The sequence below is a fragment of the Platichthys flesus genome, chromosome 11 (assembly GCF_949316205.1).
Source record: "Platichthys flesus chromosome 11, fPlaFle2.1, whole genome shotgun sequence".
Taxonomy (NCBI): Eukaryota; Metazoa; Chordata; class Actinopteri; order Pleuronectiformes; family Pleuronectidae; genus Platichthys; species Platichthys flesus.
In genome coordinates, this window is record NC_084955.1 from 24,460,779 (window position 1) to 24,475,896 (window position 15,118).

General features: G+C 43.0%; 2 protein-coding genes across 15 annotated transcripts in view; both read left to right on the forward strand.

The window, feature by feature from the left end:
- The window catches only part of cspg5a (chondroitin sulfate proteoglycan 5a), a 38,327-nt gene extending 33,680 nt beyond the window's left edge, over positions 1–4,647 (forward strand). For 7 of the 14 annotated variants that reach the window (XM_062400290.1, XM_062400293.1, XM_062400301.1 and 4 more), the window contains one exon: positions 3,541–4,647. In XM_062400290.1, the coding sequence (XP_062256274.1) occupies positions 3,541–3,708 (168 nt within the window). In that variant the 3' untranslated portion in view covers positions 3,709–4,647. Of the gene's footprint in view, positions 1–1,814; positions 1,917–3,540 lie in introns of all 14 variants that reach the window. The other 7 variants (XM_062400298.1, XM_062400291.1, XM_062400294.1 and 4 more) reach the window with 4 other exon arrangements.
- Positions 4,648–11,901: 7,254 nt separating this feature from the next.
- On the forward strand, positions 11,902–14,701 carry elp6 (elongator acetyltransferase complex subunit 6). Its single transcript, XM_062399837.1, has 7 exons — positions 11,902–12,185; positions 12,353–12,431; positions 12,548–12,618; positions 13,083–13,207; positions 13,434–13,635; positions 13,781–13,942; positions 14,156–14,701. Exons 1-7 carry the CDS (start codon positions 12,132–12,134, stop codon positions 14,279–14,281), a joined length of 819 nt encoding a protein of 272 aa, XP_062255821.1. The 5' UTR covers positions 11,902–12,131; the 3' UTR covers positions 14,282–14,701.
- Positions 14,702–15,118: the final 417 nt, after the last annotated feature.

A 15,118-nucleotide genomic window follows, 5' to 3' on the forward strand; every position in this document is an offset into this window, starting at 1 on the left:
CACCCTCTCTCAAGCTTGAGTGGACCGATCCGACTCTTACCCCCCCACCCCGCCCGCCCAGCACATAAAGAAAAACAAAGTCATCAGGAAAACACATTTATAACCTCACCTGTTAGAGGTGAAGATACTTGGGAATTACTTTAACGTGATGTCTTTAATATTTCTCGTCTGAACATACACATCAGGTGTGAAAGGTTCCTCAGAGCAGAAGAGGGGTTCTGGGTCTGGTTCTGTTCCAGAGTGAAAACACTTTGTTGGTTAGTTTGGACTTTTGGACCAATCACAGGAAGTAGAGACAGAATTAAACAATAGAAGAAGAAAGAGAGAAAGCAGCTGCAGTCTGCACCTCCGATGATTTAATGTTTCAACCATGAGGACGTTCATCTGTGAAACTTCCTTTTTAAAGGTGCAAAGTCTGATTATTACATCGCCCCAAAAGACCCAATTTATAATAGAAATGTACTGACCTTGTGGCGACCTTGTCACACCAGACAATCGCGGTACCACACACACACACACACACACACACACAGACACACACACACACACCCCTGTGTCCCTGCAGTAATAGAACGACTCGTGTTTCATTCACTGTCGTAGATTGAACCTGATTGTCGTCACTCGTTCGTTCTGCACGGCCCGGCCTCACGCTCTCTCTCCACAGAAAACTCTGAAATTAAATTTTTTTTTGGTCGTTGTTGTTCAATACTAAATAAATTCAACACACAATGAATTGAGAGGTCAGAGCCGCCTGTAACTTAAGAGGATTGTATTTCCATCGACTGAATCGTCTCTCAGGACTGAATTGACTGACCGAGCAGACGCTGGAGACAAGTAGAGGAACCGGACTCTAATGCAATGAGTAAATAATCTCTACGTTAAATACATTCATGTAATCATCATAGTGAGATTTAATCTGAATGGAAAACGCTGGAGCTGATCAACGCTCATGTTTTCCACATAAACACACATACACTGTGCACACAACCCTGACATTAATACAAACTCTTGGATGCAAACATGAACCTGATATAAACACATAAAAAGTTACCTCAGAGACAAAGGAGCCAGTCAATAAACACAATGAGTATGGACACACACACACACACACACACACACACATACAGATTCATGAAGCACGTGCAGGCAGATTAATAAACATGCACACTCGTGCCAATTCAAATATTATAATCTCAAGTGTAAACTATGAATGCAAACAAAAGGATTTAATAAATAGCTGAAGATAAAAAATTATTTATCCAAAAGAAAACAGAGAGAAACAAAAAAAAAGACGATAAGCTGTAAAATCATTTGATCAGATATACAGTTTATACATATAATGTGTATAGACTTTTTACACTAGGGTCTAATTTCCCGTTAACCATTTGACTTCCTTTAGAACGACTGACTTGTTCAATAAAATTATTCCATCACGATAATTCAAATCCGTTATCATCACAGAAACATATCCATAAATCAGAGCTTTAATACTGAGAATAATGTGTTGGAGGGGATTTTATATATTTACTTAAAATTCCAAAAGAACATATTCAGCAGTGATAATAATTCTCTCTGTATCTTAAACATCAAACTTCTCGCCTGATGCCCATGTGCCTCCACCATCTCCACCACCATCTTCATCTTCATCATCCGAACCCTGTTTATCTCTGTTCCCAAAATGACACCTTTAAACGTTAAAGTCCTTGTGACTCTGTGCCTCCCCCTCCCACCCCACCGCCCCCCCACCGCCCGCCTCCCCTCCACCCAAAATGCGTGACAGAAATGAAATCCAACAAACGAAAAACATTTTCCAGTTTCACGCGGACGGGAGGACCGAGGGCCCCTACCCCGTCACCATGGAAGTGACGTACCCGCACGTCCTGCCTGAAGTTACTATCTAGGCCGACAGCCAGCGGGTAAATGCTCTCACTGCTACTTCCTTTCCTAAAAGTGCCATTGAATTCAAACGCAAACATTCAATTAGGGTGTGTGTGGAAGTGGCACACACGCCTCAGGGCCTGGAATGTGTGTGGATGCCTGTGTGTGTGTGTGCGGACGACTATCTCACCATACTTGTGTGTCGGTGTGTACGTGGGTGCGCTGCGGACAAAGAGGCACAGACGGACGCCCCCGGGATCCCTCGGCGCGGCCGGGTCGATGACGCCATGCAGCATTAATGGGGATAAGAGGCTGGAATAAAAAACAGAGCTAAAATGGACTCCGCAATCAATCCCCCCACACCCCCACCACCCCACCCTGACCTTAATTAAAATCAGATGACTTAAACCGAAACCTCATAAACACGTAGATACTGTGTTGGTGCGTATGAGGGTGGTACCAACAGATCACTCTCCAGGATTCACAGGCTCGGTGCTGTTCTGGTTTTGTTCTGCGAAAGAAAATGAAGGAGGAGTTGTGTGATTCTGCATGAGCGACAACATGGGGGTGTGTTGCAGGGGTCCTGCATGTGGATGTGCATGTGCTTCCCCAGCTTGCCTGAGAGAGGGGGGGGGGGGGGTGTCGCTCATGCAGTTCACCTCACTGTCTCCTCAACCAAACACAACAAGCCAGCCGAGCATGAAGACGATCAAACAGTGGAGCCTCCAAAACCCCCTGACTGATGCCTGATACTGAAACTGAACAATACGACAAACACAATGATATTTTGTTTGGTATTTTCAAAGTATTTTTTACTGCATCCCGACAGCCTCTAAGGAATCACACCAGTGGTTTATTTTCAGTTTGAGCGCTTCTACTTCAAATCAAATATATGTTGCATCGCTAAACGTTGCTTGAGTTTTTAGTACTTGATCCAAAATCAAATAATATCCACAAGTTCATGGATCACACAACTCAGGCAAGTGTCAAGAGTCAGTTTATTCAATTTAACGCTATAAAGCAAATGAATGGAAAGCCTGCACCTGTGCCCGGTTTGTCGTACAGGAGCCAAAACTTCGTGGACACACTGGTGTAGTTCTTTACAGCATGAAGGTGGAAGATGTGATTATGCTGTATGAAATTTGAGACAAATCAAACAGTGTGGGATTGGGAACGAACCACTGTCACCAGTTGGAAGATTCTGCAGAACACTGGTTTACGTTCAGTGCCAATGTTCCAAATGAGACCTATGACCTTTTGGCAGATACAATACAGTGAAGGAACATTATGGACTAGGAACTAAAACATGCAGATGTACGCCGTGGTTGCAGTTGTGAGACAGGACACAAACTCTAGGCTTCAACATGACCCTCACACCCTCCACCTCATCACATCAAGGACACACAACTTCCTAAAGTGGCTCTAAACAATGGCACTGAACGTAAAGGGTGAGCAGCAGAATTGTGCAATATGGATGTAGTTCATAGAAGTAAACAACTGATTTTCTTAAGCAACAATGGAGGTAAAGTTTAAATTCAAACAGCAAAGTTTTCCACCACTCGGTCACATGAGAGCTACAGCTGAACAAGTGACATGTTGCCTGTTGTGGTTCTAATTGTACTTTCTACCCCTACCCACCCACCTCCACCCCTCCCTGGGTAGGATGATCCTAATTCCCAGAACAAGCTGGAGGACCCGGTGAAGGCCTCGCCCAAGGAGGACGACTCCCTGAACATCCACAACTCTCTGACCCCCAAACACGAGAACCACAAGGTCCTGGGCGAGGACAACTCCTCGGAGGTAAACTCACTGCAGAACAACATGATGTGAAAAGAAAACACAAAAACATCCCCAGCAACCGACAACACGACCCCACGAAAACGACAAGGTGCGCCGGCAACAGGAAGCCCCCCCCAAACCCCACCCCCCTGCTCTCTGTCCGTGGCTGCAGAGTGTGCCTAACCGGTCAACCAACCAACCAACCGACCAACCAACCGACCAACCAACTGACCAACCAACCGACCAGCCGACCAACCAGCCAACTAACCAGCCTACCAACCCAGTCTGCAACCGTCTCTGACACGGCATCACTGCCACCAAGCGGCACGGGCTGCTGAAAAAACACTTACACCACCGCCACCGCTGCCACTGGCCGAGTAACCCCGCCCCCCCGCCAGCCTCACCCTGCCGCCGCCTTGCAACCCCGCCCCCCCCACTTCCTCTTACATCCAGTCACTCCCCTGTGTCGCAGCCCCGCCCCCCTTATTGCTGTCACTCTTCTCTCCTCTTATTTCTTACCTACACACACACACACAAACACACACACAAACACACATACACACATACGCACATGCACATAGTGTGAATACACATACAGTGAAAAGATGAAGTCATAAACATGCTTATATGTATACACACATACACACCTTCCCCTGCCTGCATTGGTGTATTTTGTAAAAAGAAAGAAATCATACAGAAGTTTAAAACTTACGTAAAACGTCATTGTAAAAAAAAAAAAATGTTACGATAAAGCTACTGAGAGGTTTCGATGTTTGTCTGACTAATCCAGTGAGTATGTATAAATATTGGAAAAAAAATTGCTTGGATTGATTTAAAACGAAGCAACACAATGTGTCTTGGTTTTCTTTGATGTGATTTCTAATCCTTTGATGTACTTGTTTTTTTTTTTTGTACTTTTTTGGGACTTCGAACTGAGATCAAAACCAACGTGATTCAGACAGTTGTTGAAATAAAACCTTTTTAACATGACCTCTGTGGAGCCTGTGTTTTCCTCTGTGCTGTACCCCCCCCCCCCCCCCCCTCTTCTGTCCCCTGAACTCTGATGCTCTCTGCATGGCTTTGAACTGCTTTGATCCTGGTGCACACAAACACTCACACAAACAGTCGTGTTTGGCTCAGATTTTTTTACTATTTGATGCCAAATACTTTCTCTGAAATCATGATGGTAGAACCCTTCACATGTAATCTGGCCTTAGATGTTTAATATTTAAATTTTCTGCACATTCTTCAGTGGCTATTTCAACGCAGAAACTATAAGCCGGACGATTTACATAGAAAAGTGGTAAACAAGGGCCCCAGAGAAGTTAATGAGCTCATGCTGCATTAAGAAATCTCCAAGAACTCCTGGGTTTATGAAAACAAATCATCAAAGCAGAGAAAAGTATAATAATCATAAAACCTAATTCACACAAGTTTAGAAAACTCTTGTATTACATGGATGTGAGCTGCAGAGCAACAGACAGAGAAATGGATCGATGTGTTTTTCACAGGAGTCGGATGTGAAAGACAGAAAGACGACGATGAGGTCCACCGTCCTCAGAGGGGACAGTTGGTTTCTGTTGGAGAAAATAAAATGTCTTCACAGCTCATCACAACGACACACACAGAGAACCAGGCTGCTGCTTCTGCATGTGTCCTGCCTCCAGAGCTGCTTCCCCTGCAAACACACAAAAACACACACAGACACACACACAGACATGCTCATCGTGGATAAGACATAAATCACACCCGCAGAGGAAAAAACACTAAATAACCTGAGATGAAAAATGCACCTTCTGCAGACACACATGTAGATTTGGTAAAATCCATTTTTGATGACGGTGATTTTATTTATTGAATTCATTTTTGAATTAACACTGAATTAACAATTTCAAAGAGTGTTATTTTCCGTGGACAATTAGAAATTAACTCATCATGTCCATATCTCTGCAAACACATACACAGACACACAAACCTCCCACACATATTTCAGCTCCGCTCTATAGAACTTTTTGTTCTATTCATGATGCTGAACTGACACAAAAGGGGACACACACACACACATACACACACATATGCACACTTTATACGTACACAAAGCATCTGCCAGCTTCCCATGCTCACTCCTACTCCCTTACACAAAAACACACACATACATATTTGTATTTCCATACTTGTGAGGCCCCTTACTAATGTAATGCATGTAATTCTTTAATTTACGCACTAGAATAACAAAGGCCAAATCTAAGTCAAGTTCAAAGTCCTCATAAGCAAGTTCAAGGGAAATTGTATTACTAGTATTTTATTACTATAACTATAACATGTTACTACTTCATAACTGACTAAAATACCAAGTTATTGAAGTATTAAATCACACGTCAAGAGTCTGAAGACAAATCTCGATGGATCTAAAACTAATTTAAGTTCAAGTCAATGAAATGGAGTCTTAAGAGAAACACACAGAGGCCGGAGTCCAACAGCAGCTGCAGGTTCATCTTGGGTAATTTGTAGACGTCTGAAGTAATTTAGTTATAGACAAATTCATCACTGGAGTCCACTGGGTCCTTGTGGCTTTAGACCCATTCCTGTCCTCTGGGATACAGATCAGAGCTGTCTGCGTGGAGCCCAATATTTCCAGGTACAATCTATCGACCTATTGGAAGCAGGTGCACATGGAGGTAATGTGAGACAAAGGCTGACCCTGATGTTAGTGTGAGTGCAAACGTGGGCATGAACGTGTCACTGGAACAACACGCAACCCTCAGTGGACAATCTCAAGTCAACAAGTCTCAGTTCATCTGGACTCAGCAGAAGTCAAAATCCAAGTTTTAGTCCTCAGACAAAATGGTTTCTGTTTCAGAAACCCCCTCAGTCTACAAATGGAGTGGTTCCCACAGGGATAGAAGTCTGACAACAGAAACACACACTCTCACCCGTGTGATAAACAACCCTGAATGCGTCTCACAAGAGGCCGCACCTCCACCACCGCCACCCTTTGTCCCCTTTCTGGGGTTAAACAGCGGCATTGTGGGGGATCCTTCCCAGGATGGAGGGGGCGCTGAAGGGGTGGTGGGGTGGTTGGGGGAGGGTGGGTGTGTGTGCCCCTCTCTTTTCTTCAAATAAATAAAGCAAGGTCGGGTGGAGGGGGCGGGGGGGGGTTTCAGGCCCCAGAAAGCAGAAGAAGAAAAGAATCCAGAAAAGGAAACAGCGCTTATCAAAACGACAAAAACAGCTTGGACGGTCATTATCACACCTCTTTCATTCCTGCTGGCCAGTCTCACACACACTCACAGACACACATGCTCACAAACACACACACACACACACGCACATTCACACACACTAAAGGACAATCTCCTCCGAAGTGAAGCAAGTGAAGTACCAGTGGACGCCATGGCAACAAGTGGGCATTACATTACCAGCAGAGGGAATTGAAGGGGGGGGGTAGGATGCTGTCATCGCTCTGAGAGACTGAGCCTCTATTCAGTTGTTTTATAAGAGCAGAGAAGGTTGCCTCGGTTTAAAGCATCAAAAAAGCAACAGATATGGATTCTTTGGTCGATATTAGAAGTGAAATATTCCACAAACTGTGAATTTTAGTTTGAAGGAGCAGAAACTATTCTACTTCTGGCTGATCTGTTTTCATCACAACACACGACCCCTGAGAGTGTTAGAGTGTGTGTGTGTGTGTGTGTGTGTGATCTCCTTGAGTTCTAACCCTTTTGAACATTTATCACCACACACACTCTCCTCTCTCCTCTCTCCTCTCTCCTCTCTCCTCTCTCCTCTCTTACTCTTTCTCTCTCTCACTTATCTGCCGCTGTCGGCAATCTCATGCATCTTCAGACAAATTCTGATGCTGCAGACCGAGCAGAGCGGGTCAGAACCGCGGTGACCTCCGTGGTCTAACCTGCAGTACCACACACAGACACACGGGGGCGGACGGATTGGACGAGGCAGATTAAGTGACTCTCATGCAGCTTTACTGTCATCTCGTAATAAACTGTAGAACCGCTCGCGACTGCACTTTAGGTTCAGCCTCACGTCCTGTGATCTCGTCAGACGACCCCAATCCTACAGCCAGCCAGCTGTCACTTACAGTTGTCTCATACTACCCCCCCCCCCCCCACGCACACACACAGACACACACTGACCTCATCATGCAGTAGTCAGAAAACCACCAGACATCAATATCTTTATTATAATCAATATTTTTGTGCCACCACCCGATCAGATCTGTGAGGAACCACCAGATAAAACAAGTGTAATGGTACATTTTTAATCAGGTTTGTATCAATCAGAAGATTAAGGTCACAGTAAGAAGGAAATATTATGTACGACAGTTGAGTGTATTCAGAAAATATAAAAGCTCTAGAATTGCGTCGTCTTTCTCGTGTTATTGCAGCTTTATGTTAAAATACAAAAGCATCAGAATCAAAAGTAAAAAAAATGATTTGTTGAATTCGATTGTATTTTCTGCCTAATTTAATATCTTGTTGTGACCCTGATATAAAACTGAGGGGTCTATTAGTTAAACATGATGCAAAATCAGTCATCACATTGTGTTGCTCTTGTTTCCTCCATCTTTCCCCTCTGGAATAGTGCAGTTAAAAGCAGTGGATGTAGAAAAAGGCATAAAACACACAAAACACAACTGAGGACATGCAGTGAAATACAAAAAAACTCAAAGTTATACAACACACTGTTAATGTACTGAGGTATTTCATAGGCACCATTATGCAGCCCAGTTCTCTGCAGCTCGAACATGAGGAGGATAAACGGCTCTCTGGGGTTTAGAGTGTGTGCGGAGGCGACTGATGGTGTAAGAGAGGAAGCAGGAGAGAAGCTGTGAGACAGAGAACATGTGAAGACGAGTCAAGATTCAATCTCTCTTTCTTTTTTTCCTCTTCTCTCTGACGTTCCAAGTTAAACCTGCTGGGACTCGGGATTCATCCGTGGCCTGTGATTGGCTGACGATGTGGTGGAATGATGGTGTTAGGATCCCGAAGGGGCGGCTGTGATTGGCTGACGCAGGCACGCTCACACATAGCAATGTGTGATGGAGGCATGCACAAACGCTCCAAGTCATGCAGTCATGTGTGCAAAAAAATACACACATGATGAGGCTTGGGTGAGCACAAAATGTACGGTGGTGGATTCACATGCATGCACAAGAAAATAGTGACACACATGTTCACACACAAAGAAAACTGTTCACTTGATTTAGATTTTAATGCACAAGCACAGTGGGTCTCACTAAGCTGCCTGAAAAGAAAAGATTGAAACCAAGAGGAAAGAAGAGAAGCCGAGTGGGGGGAGTGCGTGTGCATGTGTGTGTGTATGTTTAATGTGTGTGTTGTGTGTATTGTGTGTGTGTCGTGGTGGGGAGGGGGTGAGGTCTAAACGGATCATTCTGGCACTGTCTAGTTTACTAATGAGGCTCGGAGGAATGCTGCTGATCTTCTTTTCTGATGGAAATCCAGCGATACATTACCAAACAGCAGAGTAAGCCCCTCTACACACACAGACACACACACACACACAACCCCCCCACCCCCCATGTGCTGCTCTACATGTCAATGAGTGACTGGTTTGGCAGCCGAGCAAAGCGATGGCAGTGACTACAGACGACCGAGACTCAACCGACGAGGCCCCGTGACTAAATAAACTCTTGGCATGTTGCTTCATTTTTTATCTTGTTGTGGTCAAAGACGCAGTGTTGTGTTGTTTTCATTAGGACAACACTCCTTCACCAGCTGTCAGTCAAGATAACGTGTATGGGAATGTTCTGAACCCGTCTGTTGCAGATTGCTCTCTCTCTTGAACCCTGAAGTAAAGACCTGCTGCTGCACAAAGAGCCGTTCACCGTTTTATTTAAATGTCAGTGAAGGTTGTCTCAGTTGTATCGATGAGACGCAGATTCTTTTGATGTGTACTCTGGTTGCACTGTGGGTATATGTATGTATCCTCTGTGCACGTGTCTTTGTGTCTCTGTCGATGTACTTGTGTATTTGCATGTCAATAACCAAACCGTTCCTTCATCGAAAGGTGACCATCGACTTGGAGATCCACCTCGCCAAGAGGACCGAGACGAAGCTCTCCGGAGGACCATTAGCCCGATATGACGTCTACCTCTACAGGGTACCCAGAACCGAACCCACAACCACCCGGCCCCACGCTACGACCGATAACAGCCCCAGCAGAGCCAAGGACCGCGTCCTGCGATGGGAGGATGACATGTACCCTCCATCGCCGCCTTGTTCCATCTGCAGCCCCGTCAGTACTCAGTCGCTGCCTGTGACAACGATAGATGAGCTTCAGGGGTCCAGACCCAGGACGCTGAACCCCCCTTCACCCCCTGACAAACCTGTGAATTAATGTGTTGTTGTTCTTTTGCACAAGTTCTTATTCAGGGAACAATCATTTTCTATGGAGTTTTGATTCCGTAGTTCAATGTGTGTGTCTCGGGTTAAAAGAAGAAGCTGGAGAATTCTTATCAGGTTCAAGTGTTGGATCAGGACAACGAACATGGACGATGAGCTTTAATCTTCCAGTAGAGGAACAGCTCAGGGAAAGAGGGAGAGTATTTGAGAATAAATACACAAAAGTTGTTGTGTTGCATGTTTCAAGAAATATGTCATTGTTAATGAAATATTAATGGTAAAAGCAAACTAACATAAAGCAAATCTAATTTAATACATGATTATTGTCTGAGTTGGAGAAATATCTAACACTAATAAATATATGTTTATTTTGTTTTATATTTAAACGAGTGATTCATGTAATTTTACAGGTGGTGATACAAAAACTGAAATTTGGAAACAGTAATAATCAAAAAGCAGCAGATACTGATCAATAAAACTAAAACATGTATAAACTATATAGAAAGATGTGTATGTCGAGAAATGTCCTTTTATTGCACTGTGCTGTTTTGTGACAGTATCTGACTCATGAGAACTTCAGTGATTCAACAGGTAAAACCACAGAGTGTAAATAAAGATGGCCGACCTGCACCTGTGAACCTCCTTAATAACGAAATGTGTGACAAGAACGACCTGTAATGAAAAGCATTTTTCAACGTACACTTTGATTTGTTCTGTTTGGTCCATACACGACCTATTCGCTAACATGGAGGAGGGGTTTGTTGAGTAATAAATCTGCTGCTGCACAGGAAACTGTGGAGATAGAAATGTTTAAAGAATAAAATGCAGATTTGTTGCAGTTCTCGTCCTGAGGTCTTTGATGCTGAGATGTTCGGGAGCTGCACACTGCCATCTGCTGATTCAATGATCAGATGCTAATGTTTCCATCTCCCATTTTACTGCTGTGTGGTGTAGCTTCACTGTTCTGACTAAGATGGACGACTTACTCCATGCATTTGATTGATGCCTGATTGAGATAAATAAGTAAGCTGGATTTTTGTTTGTCTATTTTATGCAGATAAACTTTGTACTGATCTTTGAGTGTGAGAGATAAAATATAAAAGACAACAGGTGTGAATTTGAAATGGTGAATGCGACGGATGATGATTTCCTTTCAAATGACCATGAGAGAGCTGCATTAAAATATTATGTATTAATATATTCATATTATTTACTTGAAATATAACATAACAATATGACTTTATCTAATATAATTGTTAAATTTGTGCCTCAGAAGAAATAATACTTGACATGATCAGGGATATATTAACAGACAGATGAGCTAATGATAAAGCCTATATGATAATTTAGCTATTTATTTTTAACCATTAAAGTTATTTAATAGTAAATGTAATGTTTTATATTTTCAGTAATGCAAATGTACCTTAGCTGCACGTTTCAAAGCTATTTTAAAATATTCTTATATTATTCTTGTTATTCATATTCGTCTTCTTCCTATTATTATTACTATTATTATTATTGATCTATATTCCCTAAATGTACCTGCTGCAGGAGGCGCTGTCTGTGAATCACAACGAGGAGAAACAACGAAGAAGTCGCCACACGTTACCAAAGATCGTCTAAGCTAATGCTTTTCATGAAGATGAGATGCTTGGTTAAAAAAACACACATGAAAACGTATAATTTCAACATGAAACTTGAAAATAAAGAAAATCCTTAACTCCTGACTCTGGAGAACTGGTTTATATGCAGCAGTGAGCATGATGCTAACACGTGAGCTAGTAGCTAGCCCGTGATCAGAGGGGATTGTTCCCGCTGTCAGAAATCAGATGCAGAGTGACACCTCCTGTTATATGAATACTCTTCGCGTGTAGCATGCTGCCTGGCGTTAGCACCGCAACTAGCTGGTTAATAAACAAAGCTAATAAAGCAGTAACACCTCACGTTGCGGCAACAACAGTGGATTTACAACAAGGACATTTGAAGTAAACAACAACAACAACAACAACTTCTCTCATTGTCCCGCTGTGTTTCCCACGTGGACGCGTCAGCTCGTGTTGTTGACAGTTAGCTTAGCCTGTTAGCTTCGCCATGTACACGGAGCTCAACAGCATCCTGAACTCGGGTCCTGACAGCTTCACTCAGGTGACACTCACCTTTCACTGCATCAGCACTGTAGCGTCACTGAGACACAACTCACTGTCCTGTGTGCTAATGCTAACGTGTGATCCCCTGCTGTTCCTGGTGGAGACATTAGCATCTGAGTAGCTCGTTCATCACAAGTGTGTTTGTTTGTGTTTGTGTCCTCACAGGGAGAATTCATCCTCCTGTCAGACAGACAGAGCGATGCCTCTTTCCTGGTTCACCACTTCCTGTCCCTCTACCTGCGAGGTGAGATGTGACCACGCGTGTGTGTGTGTGTGTGTGTGTGTGTGTGTGTGTGTGTGTGTGTGTGTGTGTGTGTCAGGGAGTAAACATGTGTTTCATATGTGTGTTTTGTGTTTCAGCTCGTTGCAAAGTGTGTTTCCTGGGCCTGGTTCAGTCCTTCAGTCACTACAGTGCAGTCAGTCAGAGGCTGGTGAGTCCAACCACACCTGACGCACTGTCCATGTAAAGTTTATTAAAGTATTAAATGAAGGCCTCAGGATGTTTACGTTTAAAAATGAATTATTGTCTTTCATCTACTTTCATCCTAAGCTCCTTTTCAGAAGTGTTTCACATCACATACATGACATTTACATTACTTTACTTGACAGACTTTCTTTTATCCAAAGCAATTCACAACTGAGGGACATTCACAAAGTTTAGTACAGTAGGAGACCAAGTGACTAATGTACAGAGGCTGAGAGATCTCAACACAAACAAGTCACAGCAACTGCAAATACACAAACACGCTGCAAATAGGAATCTATTAATCTATTGGCTTTGCTTGCTTTAAACTATGACAACATCTTAATGTGTGTGTGTGTGTGTGTGTGTGTTTGTGTGTGTGTGTGTGTGTGTGTGTGTTTGTGTGTGTGTGTGTGTATTGTGTGTTCTCAGGGTGTCAGTCTAACACAAGCGAAGGAGAAAGGTCAGCTGATCTTTCTGGAGGGACTGAACGAATCATTGACTCTCTTGATTCCTCAAAAAGGTGATACAGGAAGTGAGGCCATGGACTTCATCAGGTACAATACATCATAACTGGTTTCATCAAATGTAATTATTAACCCTCGGGTTCTTTCCTTTTATAGATGTTTCTGTCAGTTTGTAATCGCTACACCTTCATATCAAGTGTTTGTGAAGTCAACCTTATCATTTCTACACCTCCACGTTTCTCTGTAGAAACCCTGTAATAAACATCTCAAGCCTTATGCTCTGTTGTCGATGTCTCTTTATCTTTAACTTCTTCAGGGATCCGACCGTCGGCCTGCGGCGTTTGTTCGAGTTTGTTCGGTGCAGTTTACAAAGTTCTGGCGGAGAGGAAGAAGATGAGTGGGGCCCCCCCGTTTTGCTGGTGGATGACGTCAGTGTGCTGCTGAGTCTGGGGGTCAGCGCTGGAGCCGTGTTGGACTTCAGTCACTACTGCCGAGCCACAGTCTGCTCCCAGTTACAGGTTTGATTCCTGCCCCTTGAAGTGTGATTGCATCGCAGCTTTGAACTGTCGTGAATTACCTTTTGTTTAAAGCATTTATGTGACCTATACCACTGTCAGGGAACAAGCCACAGATTCCTCACTAGGATTTGAACTGTGCCTGCAGGGCAACATGGTGATGCTGGTACGCTGCAATGGGGAGGAAGAGGAGGACGGCGGAGATGACGAAGGCTCAGAACTTCTCCTGAAGGGCCTGACCCACCAGTGCAGCCTCACTCTTAATGTACAGGGTCTCCCAACCGGCTACTGTAGGGACATCCATGGACAGGTGTGTGTTTGTGTGTTCCCACAGTTTCTGATTGAACATCATTTTTCAACACTGAATAGATGAACCAATTGTCCAAGGACTATAAAAAGACAATGGAGCATTATTTGTTTATATGTGATATATATATAAGTATGATATAGGTATATGTGAATGTGAAAACCTTTCATTTAAAATGTGAATTAACCCTTTAACCGTTTGTTGTCTTGTTTTCAGGTGGAGGTGTGTTGGAGGAGGAAAGAAGGCGATGGACAGAACACACAGAAGAAACTCTTTCAGTACAAGGTTCATGATAAAGGAGCCTCCTTCTTTGCTCGAGGAACATCCAGTGCAGTTCTCTAGACTTCATCCTCAGGCACCTTTGTCTCTTCAGCATGTGACAACGGACTAATGTTTTCATACAACCGGACCAAACTTATGTTGGTTTGTTAGCTGCCAGGCAGGTTGGCCACATATCTACCAGCTGTGGTCGAGTTTCACAGTCACTGACTCAGTCTAGAGGATCAACGCTGAATCGCTCAGATGTTTTATTTGTCAGTCATTTCAAATTAAAGACATGAAAATAAAAAATGTCAGCTCAGTCTAATGAACAGGTTCTTCTGCAGACTTGTTATCCATACAAATCATTTGCTCAGATTAATCAGGTTTACTGTGGTTTCTGCAAATGACAACTATAGACTGATGTTTGTACTTCCTGCCATCGTGGTGAATAGTATGTGCAACATATGTTGTTACACAAATAAATAAAAAATGATTTCTGGATATGTGGTATGTAAAGATGTATGTGTTCATATAAAAACACAAACAGATTCCGTAACTCAAGAACAATCTGGAGCCAATGACCTGATTAGAGTTTGGTCTACATTGATGAATACATTTGCATATTAATGAGTTGGAAATGAGGTCATGGTGTGACATAAAGAAATCCGTGTTGAGGTTAATTGAATTAGCAGTAGTAATTGTAACACTACAAAATGTTTACGTAACATAAATATAATAAAACTAAAAAAAGATTCAAGATGTTTATTTTCAAAGTGGTTATTAAAGTTTAACCTACAAGTACGATTGTGTGAAAAACAGAGAAGCTCCATCTTAGCAAACAAGGTAAGTAATAAATGACAGAATGATAATTAAAGATAGCATGAATAAAATATAAAATGTGCTTTTAAAAAATAAATA

What these genes read in the sequence shown, in the direction of transcription:
- elp6 (XM_062399837.1), top strand. Translation starts at nt 12,132, where the DNA reads ATGTACACGGAGCTCAACAGCATCCTGAACTCGGGTCCTGACAGCTTC. An exon ending in GTCCTGACAGCTTCACTCAG is followed by an intron (nt 12,186 to 12,352) that starts GTGACACTCACC and finishes GTGTCCTCACAG; the next exon opens with GGAGAATTCATCCTCCTGTC. An exon ending in GAGGCCATGGACTTCATCAG is followed by an intron (nt 13,208 to 13,433) that starts GTACAATACATC and finishes TAACTTCTTCAG; the next exon opens with GGATCCGACCGTCGGCCTGC.